Below are 16,191 nucleotides of genomic sequence, written 5' to 3'. Positions count from 1 at the left end.
ATGATATTAACTATACACTTTTAAATTTGAACATTGTAAATTTGGAACAACATACTGTGTTAATTTAATGTACAAAGAAACACAGCTGGAGGTCGTAATTAAATTATAGGGTAAATTTTGATAAACTTGTGTCACGAACTACCTCTACAATATTATATTTAAGGACATTGTGCACTTTAACTTTAAATATCTAAAGATATATTACATGGTAAAATACATGAAAAATAAAAAGTGGTCGCACAGATGTTACATTCTTTGGAAAGTTGGTAGTTAGAGGCTTCTCCTTAAACCCAGACATCCAGGTTGTTCTTACAAAACTAAAACAATATCGAGACTAAAGTGTAAAAGTATTATAAATGGGTTTATGGCCATGCTAGCATAAGTGAGAATGATAATGCGGACTGAAGGGCAAGTACCTCAAATGGTACTTCCACTAAGATTCGCTCTTCTATAACGGACTGTTGGCCATCACAGATGGGTTTTTTAATCTAATACAGTGATGGATAAATTTAACGCACCATGGGGTGGCATTATGTGTTGGCACTTCCTTGGATGCCCGCCCGAATTGGTTGTTACGCGAAGATCTACAACTTCACGTTATAACTTATGTCATAATCCAAGGATATGTAGTACCATTTGCCCCCAACATCGGTGAGAGACTTTTTGTGACAAATTTCTCCAATCACGTAATTTGGTTGTTTTCTGTATTTATTGTCTCTTAAGTGTTTTGTTCAATTTTTACATGTTTGTGAAAGTTCTAAAAAGGTACATTCTTAAGGAAATTTAACGTTCTTTTCATTTTTTTTTAAATTTCCCCAAAATGAATAGTTCAAGAGCTACCATTACAATTAAGACAAAACCGTAGAAGTCAAGAAACATAAAATATTGAATATTTGCGAAAGGGTTGAAAATGGACCGTGGTTCATACGAACGTTGTTTTTTTTTTTTTTTTCATTTGAAGTGTAGACACACCTGACAAAATTTGTCCCACGGATAGCGAATCATCCTGTATAAACCTTACAGTTAGACAGTTCCTCACTGAAGATGGCGCAATGCCGAAACACGTTCGAGTAACTCGGAGAAAACCCGCGAGTGGAAACAAACCCTGTCCCGGTTCAACCCTGTATACTCGCAAGCAAAAATTTCCGTTCTGTTCTGGGCAATTTTCATATTTTTTCATTGTTTGATAATCAAAAGTTGAATCCAATATTTTTGCTGTATTTCATTTCTTTCGTAAAGACACGATATTAGCACGTTTCCACAAATTTTGAAACCAAGAAGAGGATAGTGAAATTTGAAAGTTATCCCTATGTAATTGCCCTTTCTAAAAGAATGCGAAAGGACAATTTTTTTATATAACAGCCCAGTTGGCCGGGTGAATAAACAACGTTAAATTATCTACACAAAAAAAAAGGTAAACTCAACCATGAAAGCAAATTGGTGGACAGCACGGATTTAATTCTCACGACAGGAAGGCCCCGGGCGCCTTTATGTTATATCACATTAATTATCCCCAAGGGCCATTGTCCCTTCTTGTTGCAATTTGCAAATTTCAATTTTCCAGCTAAAACTATGAAAAACAAATTCAACGAGTGTATGAAATGTTGAAGCAGTAAAAGTCATAAAACCTACAGCTTTATTGAGTAAGGACCAAGGACGGCTGTACCTTGTAACAAAATACTGCTATTGTTTTATCTCCTACACCATCTGGTTTCCAGATCCGGTTTGTAAACGTTTCCTGATTTATTTAATTGATAGAAATTTTTTAATGTGTTTATTTCCCCTACATATACCACATGCTGTTATTCTAAGATACAAAACGGAAAATTACTTGCATTTCTCGCGACAAAAATATAATAGCGCTTTTTTTTAAGGCACTATCTTTCTTTATTTAAATTGCGATTTTGATCAATATAGTTTATTATCCCGCAATTTGTATTTTTCTTTTATTCCATTCTTCCACTCCGGCAGCCTCAAAAGTTCCTGTTAAAAGAAATCTTGCACGCAGAACTCTCATTCAAACACGATCAGATAAACATTCAAAGGTATAAAATTTTGAGCAAAGCCTATATTTTATTATAAATTCCAAAAAAATTTTGGTGTGCTCTGCGAAACAGAATTATTATTATTATTAATCTGGGATTAAATGAGGGGGACATTGTGAGTAGATTTGGATATCGTCAGCACATAATTGTAATTTGGAGTAATTTAAACAAAGGACGTTATTAAAAATTGAAAACAATAAGGGTCCTAAAATTGCACCTTGAGGAACGCCAGACAACAGGAAGATCAGGGGAGTTTTTTTATTAGATATTTTGACAACTTGTTTACTACCTGACAAAAAATTACATATTAATTTAAAACTGAAGGACGAAAAACATTATACATTTGGTACTAATCACGTGGTATGAATAAAAAAGTTAAATCGCAGACAAAATGAACAATCACACATAAAAGAACCGAGGAGTAGAAAATAGAGCCGAAATTTCTAATCAAAAAGCAATCGAATTCATAAAAGGACGCATGTCATGGGCCGTGTACACACGGATTCGTCGTCGTCAGGGGGGAAGAGCTGGAGAGGTGGGAACGGTCCTGGCCACGTGGTATGTGTTGCGTAAGAGAAGAGCTCCTCCAACATCATGCCATCCTGTCACATATGTGAAAGATGTGACTTTGGTGCGACGACGCGTGGTACGCAATGTGTGCATGCATGTAAAAAGTACACACCCCCTTCTTTACGCGAGGGGGTGGGATTCGTAAAGCTAACATCCCCTAATGACGACCACCCTTTGAAAAGATGTATTATTATTATTATTCTATATCGCTTTTATTTGACTGCATTTCTTGTACCGTTTTTAACCTAATACTTTTTCTTCAAATATGATTATTATAACAACGTAATAATTATTTATTTTTAATAACTCTATTATAACCAATTAAGGCATACAGAGGAAGTTGATTGCAATACAATGTATAGTACATAAACCAACAAAATGAAATAAGCGATACAAATAAAACATAAAAAATATTGAAATTAGACAAAAGAAATTATAGCATATATTGTATAAAATAATAAAGTGGTAAAAGAAAAATATAATAATACATTAAATAAAAGTTAAATTGAAGGGAGACTCTTTAAAGCTGCACCTTCTACACAGAATATAAAAATTATCATTGATTTTTTAAAAATGGAACTTAATTTTAATTCAAAAGCCCAGACATCCCAACCTTTAGACTTAACTACCACAGCCATCTAATGCTAAAAATACAATAAAAATGTAATTAAATGAATGGGGTGGCGACGGTGGATTGAATCAGTAAAGAAGCTTTATAAAGTGCTCTAAGGAATATCTGAAGAGGGGGGGGGGTGTCTTCCTCACCCGACTAAGGGTAGGCTATGTGAAGTTGACACAGACATTTTAAGGCCAAGGCCAGCATATGTGTCTGGCATGTCGAGAAAGGTTTCTTGATGTATCCCACCTAACTGAAGTTGGAATTCTTTGGCTCCATATGGAGAACACATAAGAATGCCACCTGATATGGTGATGGTGATGAGGATACTTGGAACTGGGGTTTGTGCTCCCCAGACACTGCATCCCTCCGGCTTATTGTACCTTCCTCGTTCCTTAGTTCAGTGCAATAGACTCAATCCTTCTTCTTACAAGTAGGTCATTGACTATTACTGTTACAATTTCATTTCCTAGATTTTTTTTGTAAGGATAAATCTCCATTGAGCATTGCTTCACATTTGAAGATGGCTGTTTCGTTTTCTCAGATGCCAGTGACCGTGTAATAGTCCTATCACTCCTCTGAGTCTAGCCCTCTCCAATTGCAGCAGTGAATTTGCCAGTCTTGGTAAGGGCTGTTTCATCATAAGTTTACTGTGTCTAACATCACTAGTTTATCCACCCAATATGAGAATTTTTCTTCAGCATGACAGTGACTATCTAAATTCCTTGTTCCGATTCTTGAATGAAACAGGGTTGTTTTATTGGACAATGCTGTTATCATTGTGTATCCTAGTGTGAGTTGAGAGTGAATGAATTTATTAGCATGAATGTATAGTATGAGAGGATCAGTGGTGAAATATTGAGTCATCAACCCTCATTAGGTTAGTTGTATAATAGATTTATTAGTCAATCACCTAGACGAGAACATGACACCCCACCAATCTGGGAAACATAAGTGCAATAATTAAGCAGTTGGTCGAAGGGTGTTGCACATCCAGGTGGGAGCCTTGTGATGTTTCTCATAAATCTGAAAAACAAAGTTGCCATAGTTGGACAACAGTTCAAATAAATAACTAACGTCGAGTTTAGTGTTGATTGTCACAAGGCCAAAAATGTGTAGTGACGTTGTACATAAATTGGGGTTGCAACAACCAGGCGCATGACATCCTTCTTCGTTGGTTCACCCGCAGTTTGGGAACTCCCCAGACTTTTATAAAAAGGGATGATTTGGAAATCAAGTCACTCAAGACAAAAAACTCACTCCAGGAGTCAATATGGAACAGAAGCAGCCACACTTCATCTAAGATTCAGCGAACCAGAGCCGGTGAGGACCAGCCATTGCGACCCATCAGATCAGCTCAATGATCGAGAAACCAGAAAGGTGCTGGGGATGCTGATCATGGCAAGCATTGCTTGGGTAAGTCCCTTGTTAATCCGCTCAACCCAGATTTAGTTGTTGCTGATTTTTTAGATTAAGATTTTGTTGTTTGTGTACATTTAAAAGACGAAACTATTTTAAAGTAAATGTTGAAAAATACACTCTCTGGTTTATTAAATTCTAGATCCGCCCCTTCCCTTACACAAGAATAAGTAATGAAGTGCTTACGCCAACTACTCTCTTATCGCTTAGAGAAAAGCAAGCGAATACAAAAAGATTATTCTGAATATGCCACTTACACCACTCCAATCTTTTCCCATATGTCGAGTACCTAGCTCGATCATCATAAAGGAAATCCCACTCCAAATTAGTAAACCATTGCCCATCTTAAATTAACAATTTATCCTCAAAATCCTCGGAAATTGACGAATCATTGGCCCTGTGATCATTTGGAGGAAAGCTGTGGGCCTCCAAGGACAAGGCCATACTCGGAGAGATCACTTGATAGTCACTGTGTATGACTTGCCTATGTATGTGAATCTACTGTACATTATCATTTTTACTTGTTGTATACATGCAATCGCAAAATAAAAATAAATAATAAAAAATGGTTTATCTAGATTAGGTCTAGATTTTCTACAAATCTCTTACTGTACAGAAAACTGACCTAAAATAATATTTTTAAATTACAAACTTTATTAATTAAATTAGTAAAGTCAATTGATAAAAATGTAATTTTCAGGCCTCAGGTGGTATAATAAAGCAACTATTCAAAAATATCACAACATTTATACTTTACAAAATTTTACAATATTTTTTAAAAATTAATAACTAAAATATTTCACTGTACAAAAATATTTACATTTCAAAAATTGACCTAAAAAAAAACCCTACGAAAGGTAATGTGCAGTCATTGCTCTCATAAAACGCCCTTTTCTTATGTTTTCAGCCTCTCTTTTAATCTCATCGTTGTTGTTGGAGTTCAATTCAAGGAGACCAATGGTTCTGATCTGAAACATACCATTATGAGACAGCGTACTCTCCCACCTCCCGGACTTTGCACCTACCACTTTTTGTTTTCTGTGATGCTCCCCTCGTTTGGTATGTAAGTGGATGAGAAACTCCAATATATTTACATCCCAAATGCAATCGTAGTAGGAATCCATCGAGTCGTTGCAGCACCCTTCGGAAAGGCTCTTGAAAGCTGTCGTGTAATCGACATCTTCCAAGAACTGGCACAATATCCCAGCCTAAAAAACCAAAAACAAAGCTGTAATGAATGTGGAATGGATAACAGGATGATTTATACCTGTGTATAGCATTGCAATGCGGTGCAGGAAGCTATCATTCTCTTATAAACGTGATCCTCGATTATGTTTTTATGCAACGGCCTTGAGAAATAATCCGTTCCAGCTATGGCCGCCTCTATGTAACTTTTGAGAGCCGCAGAATGATGACCGTTTGCTTCAATTAAAATATTAATTAAAATATCAATCAAGTAAAACTTAAACTTTCTTACCAAAGTGAAGATCTCCCTTTAGTTTCAACCAGGGTACATTATTTGGAGCTTGTTTCAAAGCGTGTTCCAAAACCTCCATTAAAACTTCAGAAACGTACTTCACATTGTACTGATTTGCGCTGAAAAATAATTGTAATTAAAAATCTGCGACAAGAGGCAACAATCAGACTTCATACTTTTTTATTGTATTCGGCCAAACTTGTGTCAGCTGTGCATACAGTTCCAACTGTGGTTGATCAGCAATTAGAACATTATGCAATTTTGCCAGTAAAGAAATTACAATAACTAACGCATTCAGTTCAACTATTACACACAAGGCCTGTGCTATTACAGGCGGAACATCTCTCCGTTTCTGGTTATATGTAGCAAACATTGCTAAAACTGAAGAAAAACATTAAATATATAAATAGCGCTAAATTGTATTAGAAAAAGAAATTGTTAAATATACTTTTATCCCAGGCATCCGTGGATATTTTTTTATTGTACTTGTTGATGTCTTCACAGGCTGCTGCTATAGCCGTGTAAAGATCACCAAGGGCAACAGAATGTTTGATCTGTGGCGTGGCAACTAGCGCCGACCACTGCCCAGTGTTTAAAAGCGTCAAGGCGCATTCTTCTCTCAGAGTCACTCTCGGAAGACACCCTTCGATTTTAATAAGAACCTGAATACATTTTTGCCCGAGGCCAGACCAATCTGTAAATTGTAATTAATTATCCTTCCTGAATTTTCTTGAACAATTTCAATTAATTTCAACCTACCTAATCTCTTCGCAGGCCACTCGGAATGAAATTCGTGGATCTCAACTAAAAGTATTTCCCAGGAAATGAGCTGAATTATTTTTGATGTCGCATTCTGGTTTGGAATTTCTTTGGAGATCTTATCAATGGCTGCTCTCATCAGAGCTTTTGCCTGACTGTAATTCTAAAAAAGAAGGGTTATATTGGGCTGGTACAAAAATAATGCAGGTTTTGAAAAGGCAGTCAAAACTATATTTTTAATGTTTATAAAACCAAGAAAATTCATTTATTTTCCATCACAATCTATACATCTTTGCCAATATGTAATAAGGGCTTTTTATTCCGCGGACATAAAAATATTTATTTCGACTCACAATAGTCATGAAAGGCGTTTTCGGCTTCACCGCGTTTTCTAAAAATTTTATCCCTTAAGAAGTAATCAAAATGCCTTAACGGGCCGTGGTAACCGAGAGGCTGAAGCATCATACTCTCAGCTATTAAATCCCATGGTCATGGGTTCGATCCCCACCGTCACCTCTAGACTTTTTTCTGACGCCTAAGGGGACCTTTGGCTACAATTGAAAGAAATTGACATGACACTCATCAATGGAAGGTCTGGGGTGGGATCAGATCTCAGCGACCCTGAATTTGATCCCAACCCCCTTCAAAAATGAGTTTCTTTGATGGAAGAACACTGGCACACTATATATAGGGGACAAGTAATTGGTTTAAAGAATAATAGCTTTGAACTGTTTCAGGACCTAAGACAGGACAAGCCAAGAGCGTGTGTTGTGGCTCACAAGGAACTAAAACCAATTCTCATAACTAGGTTTTGTTCTAGGGATATCATAACGATCTCTATTGATTTCAGGAGAAGGGGTAGTCGACATAACCTCTACATAGCGAGTGCCTACCTACCCCACGATGAGGACTGTCCAACCGAGATAGTCAGGGAACTCACAACTTATTGTGAGGATAATAATATAGTACTTATACTGGGCTGTGATGTAAATGCACATAACATAGCATGGGGCAGCTCAGATAATAATACAAGAGGTGATACATTCCTGGAATTTACAGTGAGTAAAAATCTATCAATCCTGAATGTAGGCAATACTCCCACATTTATAACAAAAAATAGAAGGGAGGTCTTGGATATCTCACTAGCCACCATGCCTTGTGCCAATTGGGTAAAGGGGTGGAAGGTGACACCAGGTAAGATCTCTTCAGATCATTGTTTAATAGATTTTTGGATCTCAGGTGAAGTTGAAAAAATAAGGTTTAGGAATCCAAAACAGACAAATTGGGATTCCTACATCAATAATATTAATAATAATATTACAGGTACACCTGCTCCTACCAATATAACAGAGCTGGAGCAGGCTGCTAACAAAATCATACAGGTCATTAACTCTGCATATACGGAGGCATGCCCTGAAAAAATACTACGCCAGAATCGACATCATTGGTGGAACAGAGCTCTGGCTAGTGCGAGGAAAAGGGTCAGAGTCTTACACAAGAAAGCCCTGCAGGAGAACTCTGAACTGTCTTGGAGAGAATATCTCTCCAAGAAAAAAGAATACAAAAAAGAGTTGAGGAAAACCAAACGAAAGGCCTGGAGGGAATATTGTCTGAAGACAGAGAATATTAAGGAAAGTGCTCGAATTTTTAAACTTTTGGAAAAGGATTATATTAATCCACTAGGTCTATTGCAGGACGAAAACGGGGTGTACTGCACAACAAGCGAGGAGACACTGAACCTAATGGCAAGGGCCCACTTCCCAAGTTCAGGCTCCTCCGACACCCAAACCATGAATAATACACCTATGCCGAATTGGAGGAAGGCATATGAAGTGATCTCTTGGGACGCATACAAATGGGCGGTATGGTCCTTCAAGAAGTTCAAGGCTGCAGGGATGGATGGAATATTTCCTGCCCTCTTACAACAGGATACACCTGGTTTATCCAGTGCTGTATGGGATCTCTTAAGGAGTAGTCTGGCGTTGGGGTACATACCAAAACGCTGGAAGGAAACAAGGGTAATTTTCTTACCCAAACCAGGTAAGGTCTCTTATCAATTACCTAAATCATACAGACCTATAAGTATATCTTCTATTTTCATTAAAATAATAGAGAAAATTTTAGATAAATATATTAGACATGACTGTGGTATCAATACCTTGATACATCCTAATCAGCATGCCTATTTACCAGGAAGATCAGTGGAAACTGCTCTGCATACACTTGTAGGAAGGATTGAAAAATCATTATACAATAATGAGTACACCTTAGGATGCTTCTTTGATATCCAAGGAGCGTTTGATAATGCAGATACCTCATGCATTATAGCAGCACTAAATAAATATAACATTCACCAACACCTCATAGGATGGGTGAAAACATACCTAGAGGGTCGGATGGTAAATATGTGCTTAGGTAACAGTACTCTGAGAATCAGGGTCACTGGAGGCTGTCCACAAGGAGGATGTTTATCTCCTCTATTGTGGTTAATCACAGTAAACAGCTTATTAGAGCTTCTGAATAACTCAGGCTTTTATAGCCAATTATATTCAGACGATGGTACCATAGTGATCACGGGTAAGGACCCTCTGACTCTATCACTACTGATGAAGGAGGCGATGGGGTTGCTAACCGGATGGTGTAGCGACAAAGGTCTTGTGATAAATCCTGCTAAACTGGAACTGATAATGTTCAGCAGGAGAAGATCAATAGGTAATTTTAAAAACCCAAAATGTCAGGGCATTGAATTAAAATTAAAGGATACAATCAAGTTCCTAGGGATAACGCTAGATAGGAAACTTGATTGGAAAGGCCACATTAAAAACATACATAGGAAAGGCACTATATCCATGGTGCAGTGTAGGAGAATCGTTGGTAGAACATGGGGTATTAAACCATGGGTGGCCAAATGGATATACACCGCGATCATACTACCAAGATTTCTATTTGCAGCCCTAGTTTGGTGGAATGGGCTAGAAAACAAAGGGGCTATTAACAAGCTAAGGTCATTCCAAAGACTAGGTTGTATGATGATGACGGGAGCTTTTCCCACTACACCAACCCTAGCTTTGGAAGTGATAACAAACACCACACCTCTACACATTGAGGTCAAGGTTAAAGCACTAACCAGCTGCTATAGATTAATTAGTGAAGGCAGCTGGAACCATAAGGGAAATAATATAGGACACTCGAAAATTTTACATTTATTGAGTAAGGTCAACAACCAACTACTGGGTGTAAGCGATAAAAAGGTGAAAACACCTTTAGGGAAAAAATACTTTCAGGTAGTCACTCCCTGTGACTATAACTATAGGTCTGATGATGACCATCGTAGTCTAGATTGCTACACCGATGGCTCACTCATTAAGGATAAGGGAAGTGGTGCTGGAATACACATACCTAAATTAGGGATCAGCATCTCCTATCCTCTTGGTAATAACACCTCGGTCTTTCAGGCAGAGGTCTGGGCCATTAATGTCTGCTGTAGAACACTGATGGATAACAAGATTAAGGGAAAAGATATTAAAATTTTTTCCGACAGTCAGGCCAGTCTAAAATCATTACAAAAAGAACTATCAACATCTAGACTGGTAGAGGAAACCGTTGAACTCATTAATAGGACTATCACCAGGTATGAGAATAGGGTAACCCTCGTATGGATACCTGCTCATAAGGGGCACTATGGCAATGAGGAGGCGGACAGCCTGGCCAAGGAAGGTTCAAATACTGAGTTCGTCGGACCACAACCGGTATTACCCCACTCTTTAAGCACAGCAAAAGAGAGTATAGGTAGCTGGGGCATGAAACAATTCCTAAAGGAATGGAATATGTCCCCAGGATGCAGACAATCGAAGGAGTTTCTGAAGGAAATCAAACCTAAAGAATCGAAATGGCTATTCTCTAACTCTAGGAGGGGAATAAGGAGGCTGATAGGTATCCTAACGGGCCATTGCCCCTTGAGAAGACACCTCTTCATAATGGGTACTCTACCAGACCCCTTCTGCCGCTTCTGCGAAACAAAAGAAGAAACGGCCCGACACTACCTCGCAGAATGCGATAGGTATGCTAGGGAAAGATTTAATACTTTCGAAGGAGAGGACATAACCAAAACACTCCCCAGGATAAAATGGTCCACAATCCTGGGGTTTGTGAATAGGTCCAATAGGTTTATACAGGACTCGTGAGCCGACCAGGTCCCGGACCTTCTAGGGATGGGGTACGGGCCTACTCAGGCTTTTAACCCCTCGGGTCCTGGTCGCCCGCCCTGTGTAATATATATAACACTGGCACACCGGGAGCTCAATTCACACACGTGTTGCGAGCTCCCAAAAAAAAATGGAGCCAGAAATAAAGTACTATAAGCTGTACAGCTACAGTGCTCAGGGAAACCTCCTCCTCCAGTTCCTGGTATCCATTGTTTAAAAAAAATTAGTAATAAATAAATAATTTAAAAAATAATTCAGGAAATTAAAATGAACAACCCCAGCAGTACACCACAAGTCATCATAATCGTTTTCATTAGGTTCTATTAATTAAATTACATCTATTAGGGACTATCTATTAAGGAAACAACATTCAGGAGATGAATGTTAAAAAAAATAAAATAAATTTTTTTTATAATACCTCTATTTTATCCAATTCGTATGCTTTGGCAAGAAGGACAAAAACGTAATGCTGAAGATTCCCGCCACCAAGACTTACGATTGCATTAGATAGAGACACTGGGATTTCCCACTAAAAAAACAAAACAAGACAATAACATTACAACAATAACATTAGAATTAATTAAGTTTTTTAGTCGAGATAAAAAGTCAATGGCACGAGCGGGATTCGAACCCACGATCTTCGGCTAGATATGCCGCTGCTCTACCACATGAGCTATCATGACCTCGATCCGCTCGGACATCAACTTCCTATCTCAACTGCACCTTTTGAATCTCAAGATACGGTTGAGATAGGAAGTTGATGTCTGAGTGGATCGAGGTCATGATAACTCAAGTGGTAGAGCAGCGGCGTATCTAGCCGAAGATCGTGGGTTCGAATCCCGCTCGTGCCATTGACTTTTTTATCTCGGCTAAAAACCTTAATTAATTGTAATATATTAATTGGTCAAGCAGACCAATTAGTGAATTTAATAATATTAGAAAAACAAGGTGGAATTGTAGGAATATTACTTACATTCCTATTCAATTTGGTCATATTGATATTCATGTTCCTTGCCGTCAGTTTGGAAATGGCTGTTTCGATATCAGTAGAATCATAACTTGTTGTCAATGTTCTTTCTATTGCGGCCATACGTATGCTAGGGGACTCTATACAAAGAAATAATTACTTTCCATAGTAGACTAAAATGTTTAAAAAAATTACTCACTGTGTTTGCTAGCTAAGGACAGACTAGTTTCAAGATCCATATTTAGTATCTCAGGCACAGGATCGGTATAATCAGACTCAACTGCTGAATTTATTTCTTCCTCGGACAGGAGCTCTTTGGTGGTTTCAAGCTCCACTAATTCCCTACATGACAAATCGCCATTAACAAGAGTTGTCCCGACCAAATATTTCAATCGGTTCCTTTCTACCTCTGAACTCCTCGGTATAACTGGGATTAGCGCCTAAATAAAAACAAACAAAAATGCGTCACAATAAGTTTTAATTAAATGAATATAGTTTAATTACATTTTGCAATGCTATCGGTGTAACTTTGGGAGCTTGCCATGACCCTCCTTCCAACGCCCTTCTGACCATATTCGAAGCTTGGATTTGCACGAGAGCATCTCTGTATACAGTTATTTTTCTAGCTGCTATTTCAGACGTTATATCGAGTTCGAGACAATCACGATACAACTGAGGAATCTCCTTTGTTAAATTGTCCTTTTCCAGAATTTTTTCTATACTCTAAACAAATGAAGTCAGCAGGTGGTAGTGAAAATGAACAGATTTAATAAATTTACCATGTATTGCTGAGAAACAAGCTTATGAAATTGTTGGACCAAAGATGGAGTGTGCTGCGTTCCCTTTGAGATACCTAAAGCCAAACACTGCCCTGCGATCATTTCAGCTGTAACTGTAGAATAGGGCTCGTCATCTTCTGGTTCGTTAGCTTTCCATTTGCTAAAAGCTGTACAACACATGTCCAAAGCTTTTGCCGCCTCTGAGTATATCTCTCTGAACATGAGATACTTTGTCAAATCCATGAGGAGCTAAAAGAAAAACAAATTCATTAATAATTTTTAAATTTAAAATTTGTTTTGTGTTTTTAGCAAACCTGACACTGAAATTGGTCTATTGAAATAACTTTTCCCAGGTTCCATTGATGTTCGACTTCATTTACATCGCCCGTGAGAAGAGTGAATGAAGCCATGGATGGTATGATGGGGCAAACGTCGTGTGCCATCTGCGACATGTCTTTAAGAACTGCATAGCTCCTTTCAGCATTCACATCGGAAATTTCCTCACAAACGTTCTCATTTGGCCTAAAATAAATAAAGACAATAAAAACCCTTAGAAAATGAAAATGCTTTTTTTTTTAACTAAAACACTTACATGAGTCCGTTGAGAATCTTAGTTTTCCCGTTAAGTGTTGAGTTGCAGAAAGTTCTCAACATCCATCTGTGGTATAGAAATATGGCAAAAAGGACTTGAGGTTTCACCTCACTGAATTTAATACTGTTGTGAACCGAAACATCTCCGTATTCATCGGACACTAAATTCAAAAAATCTTTTAAAAGCGTCGCTTGTAATGGCAGAGGTAATCTGAAAAAAATATGTCATTAAATACACAATTAAACCATTTAGAAACAAATGAACGTACTTATTTTCAAATAATTCTAAATCCCATTTTAGATAAGCGGCCACTTGCAAGGCGAGTATCTTCAATGCCTGACATCTCTTGCTCAATCTTTGAGGACCGTTCGTTTCAGCTCCTGGCTCTATTTGCTTTTCAGTTAGAGAGAGTGTCAAGAACTTTACAATTAATTCAGTAGGAGGTGGATCTAAAAAATAAATTACAAATTTATAGAAACACGATTTTAAATACGTGGAAAAGCATTTGACAGACCAAAACAGCACAGGTGGGCAGATCATCACTGAGGGTAAACCTGTCGGTATATTTAGTTCTAATTGGCCTCTAACATGAATACTTACTGCTTTTTCCTGTTATTTCTTTTGGACATGGAGGAAGGTATGTAATAAATGCATTTATGTTTAGTGGTCTAATTGACCATATTAATTATTTCAATTAATTATTCATTTTATGTAAGGTCTTGGTTGAGATGAAAATTTTGTTGTCACGAGCGGGATTCGAAGTTGGTGTCCGAGTGGATAGAAGTCACGATAGCTCAACGCAACAATTATTTAGCAACAATCCGGATTTCAAGCCCTTTAGCTCATCGTCAGGTTGAAGGGTTTCTAGGAACATGTCTCTCGACATGAATTGCAAAAGTGAACCTGATGATACCCCCGGCAAATTATTTCAATTAATTATTCTTTTTATGTAACGTCTTGGTTGAGATGAAAAAGTTAGTGTCACGAGTGGGATTCGAAGTTGGTGTCCGAGTGGATAGAAGTCACGATAGCTCAAGTGGTTACAGCAGTGGTGTATTGAGCCGAGGGTCGTGGGTTCGAACCCCACTTGTGACACTAACTTTTTCATCTCAACCAAGACCTTACATAAAAAAGAATAATTAATTGGAAGTATGTAATAAAATTAACACATTGACTGCAATGAAGATCCAACATCCCATCTTCCTGCCTGGTTCACTCTCATACTCGAGACAAGTGTTTACACTTTGATGCGCACTAAAAACGCAACAGCCGGTTAGTTCACCCCATTTCGCAGTATGGCTAGGTCTCCACAACGCGAGACAAGTTTCGCAGAACAGTTGCATGAGTGCCTTTCGCACAGTGGAAACCTGTCTTTAAGCTATAATAAATTGAATTTGTCTGACTTTCAACCCAATACAAGTATTGCGCTGCATTTTCCTCAAATATATTCTAGACAAATAATTTTTACAATATGCAGATAGAGAAAAGTGATTGTTGGACAATGAGCTTGGTGATTAATAGACAAGGCACAGGCCAAAAATGGGTAAACAATTGGAACTCTCATATTCGAAACAAGTGCATATACATGGAGCAAAACTAACAATGCGACACACTTTGATGTGCACTAAAACAAAACTGACAGCCAGTCGGCTCACCCGGTTTCGCAGTACGGCTATGTCTCCACAACGGAGACAAGTTTCGCGAAACAGTTGCATGAGTGAGTTTCGCACAGTGGAAACCCAACTTTAACCCATAGTAAATTGAATTTGTCTGACTTTCCTCCAAATACAAGTATTACACTGCATTTTTCTCAAATCTATTCCAGACCACCAATAATTTTTACAATAATGATGAAAGATAAGAATGATTGTCATTTGAGCAATGAGCTTGGTGATTAATAGACAAGGCACAGGCCAAATTTGGTAAACAATTGAAACTCGATACTTTCAGGTCTTGCTATATCCAACCTGATTAAGAACAATGAACGTAAATAAAAAAAAAAAAAAGCGTTTGACATACCTGCACAAGTGTTTTTGAGGTGTTTTTCCAGGTGGCTGGGGTCGAGGAGGAACTCGAACCAGAGCGAAGTGTCCGGCGAGATGGGCACGGTGCCCGGCCGAAGGAGGTCCACGTCCATCGGGTCCGATTTGTGGCCGGGCCGGCGTCTCTTCCAGGTCCTCGTCCGTTCACCAGGTTCTGCTGAAAAATGGCAAAACTTGCAGAAAAGCGATCATAGCTGAGCACGGCGTACGAGGCGTATACGCGGCCGCCGGAGGTTTCCACCCGGTTCAAACATGTCCGAACGCCGCGGTTAACCTGCGCCGCCAGCTTCCGCCCTTTTTAGCTCCCCCCACCAAAGCCGACATTCGGAGGGGACGCCTTTCCGCGAATTCTCACCTTTTCCAGATTTTTCCCTCGGTCTACGAGGCTTTTCCTTTCTCTTCTCCGATCTCTTGTGCCTCGATTTCTTTTCTTTTCTCTTTTCCTTTGCCCCTTTCATTTTTTACAATGCAAATCGACAGTTTCGTCGGATTTCCTCTCCATTTTTGTCCGCTGTCATTTTCGAAATTTTCATTTCTAAATTCTGCATAGGAAATGGCCACATTCACAAACATCTTATTCCCATGCTTTTATTTCTTGATAATCAAGATCATAACAATACAACTTTTATAATAACCTCTGCAAAATAAAATATTAATTTTGATAGTCAATTTTTTTAATCGTCCCGACCGCTTCTCATAAATATGAGAGGTGGAGTTATT

The 16,191-nt window shown here is 38.3% G+C and overlaps 1 protein-coding gene across 1 annotated transcript; it reads right to left on the bottom strand.

Annotated features, from left to right (window-relative positions):
* Nucleotides 1–5,429: 5,429 nt before the first annotated feature.
* Nucleotides 5,430–16,102, bottom strand: LOC106665050 (integrator complex subunit 8). Its single transcript, XM_024229011.1, has 16 exons — nt 15,449–16,102; nt 13,698–13,878; nt 13,430–13,639; nt 13,152–13,359; nt 12,838–13,086; nt 12,563–12,781; nt 12,258–12,498; nt 12,065–12,198; nt 11,510–11,620; nt 6,887–7,049; nt 6,576–6,821; nt 6,304–6,508; nt 6,128–6,246; nt 5,918–6,072; nt 5,676–5,858; nt 5,430–5,618 (listed from the first exon to the last, which is right to left on the bottom strand). The coding sequence occupies exons 1-16, from the start codon at nt 15,564–15,566 to the stop codon at nt 5,499–5,501; spliced, it is 2,862 nt and encodes a 953-aa protein (XP_024084779.1). The 5' UTR covers nt 15,567–16,102; the 3' UTR covers nt 5,430–5,498.
* Nucleotides 16,103–16,191: the final 89 nt, after the last annotated feature.

This window comes from Cimex lectularius, unplaced genomic scaffold (genome assembly GCF_000648675.2).
Source record: "Cimex lectularius strain Harlan isolate CLEC.00 unplaced genomic scaffold, Clec_2.1 scaffold174, whole genome shotgun sequence".
Taxonomy (NCBI): Eukaryota; Metazoa; Arthropoda; class Insecta; order Hemiptera; family Cimicidae; genus Cimex; species Cimex lectularius.
Note: the sequence above shows the minus strand (reverse complement) of the source record. Positions and strands in the feature narration are given on the sequence as shown.

Bases quoted from the DNA above. Each gene is read 5' to 3' on its own strand.
- LOC106665050 (XM_024229011.1), bottom strand. From the start codon at position 15,566: ATGGACGTGGACCTCCTTCGGCCGGGCACCGTGCCCATCTCGCCGGAC. The intron at 12,499-12,562 runs GTAATTAAACTA...GTTTTTATTTAG, and splicing joins CACCGATAGCATTGCAAAAT to GCGCTAATCCCAGTTATACC. The intron at 7,050-11,509 runs GTATTATAAAAA...CTTCTTTTTTAG, and splicing joins ACGAATTGGATAAAATAGAG to AATTACAGTCAGGCAAAAGC.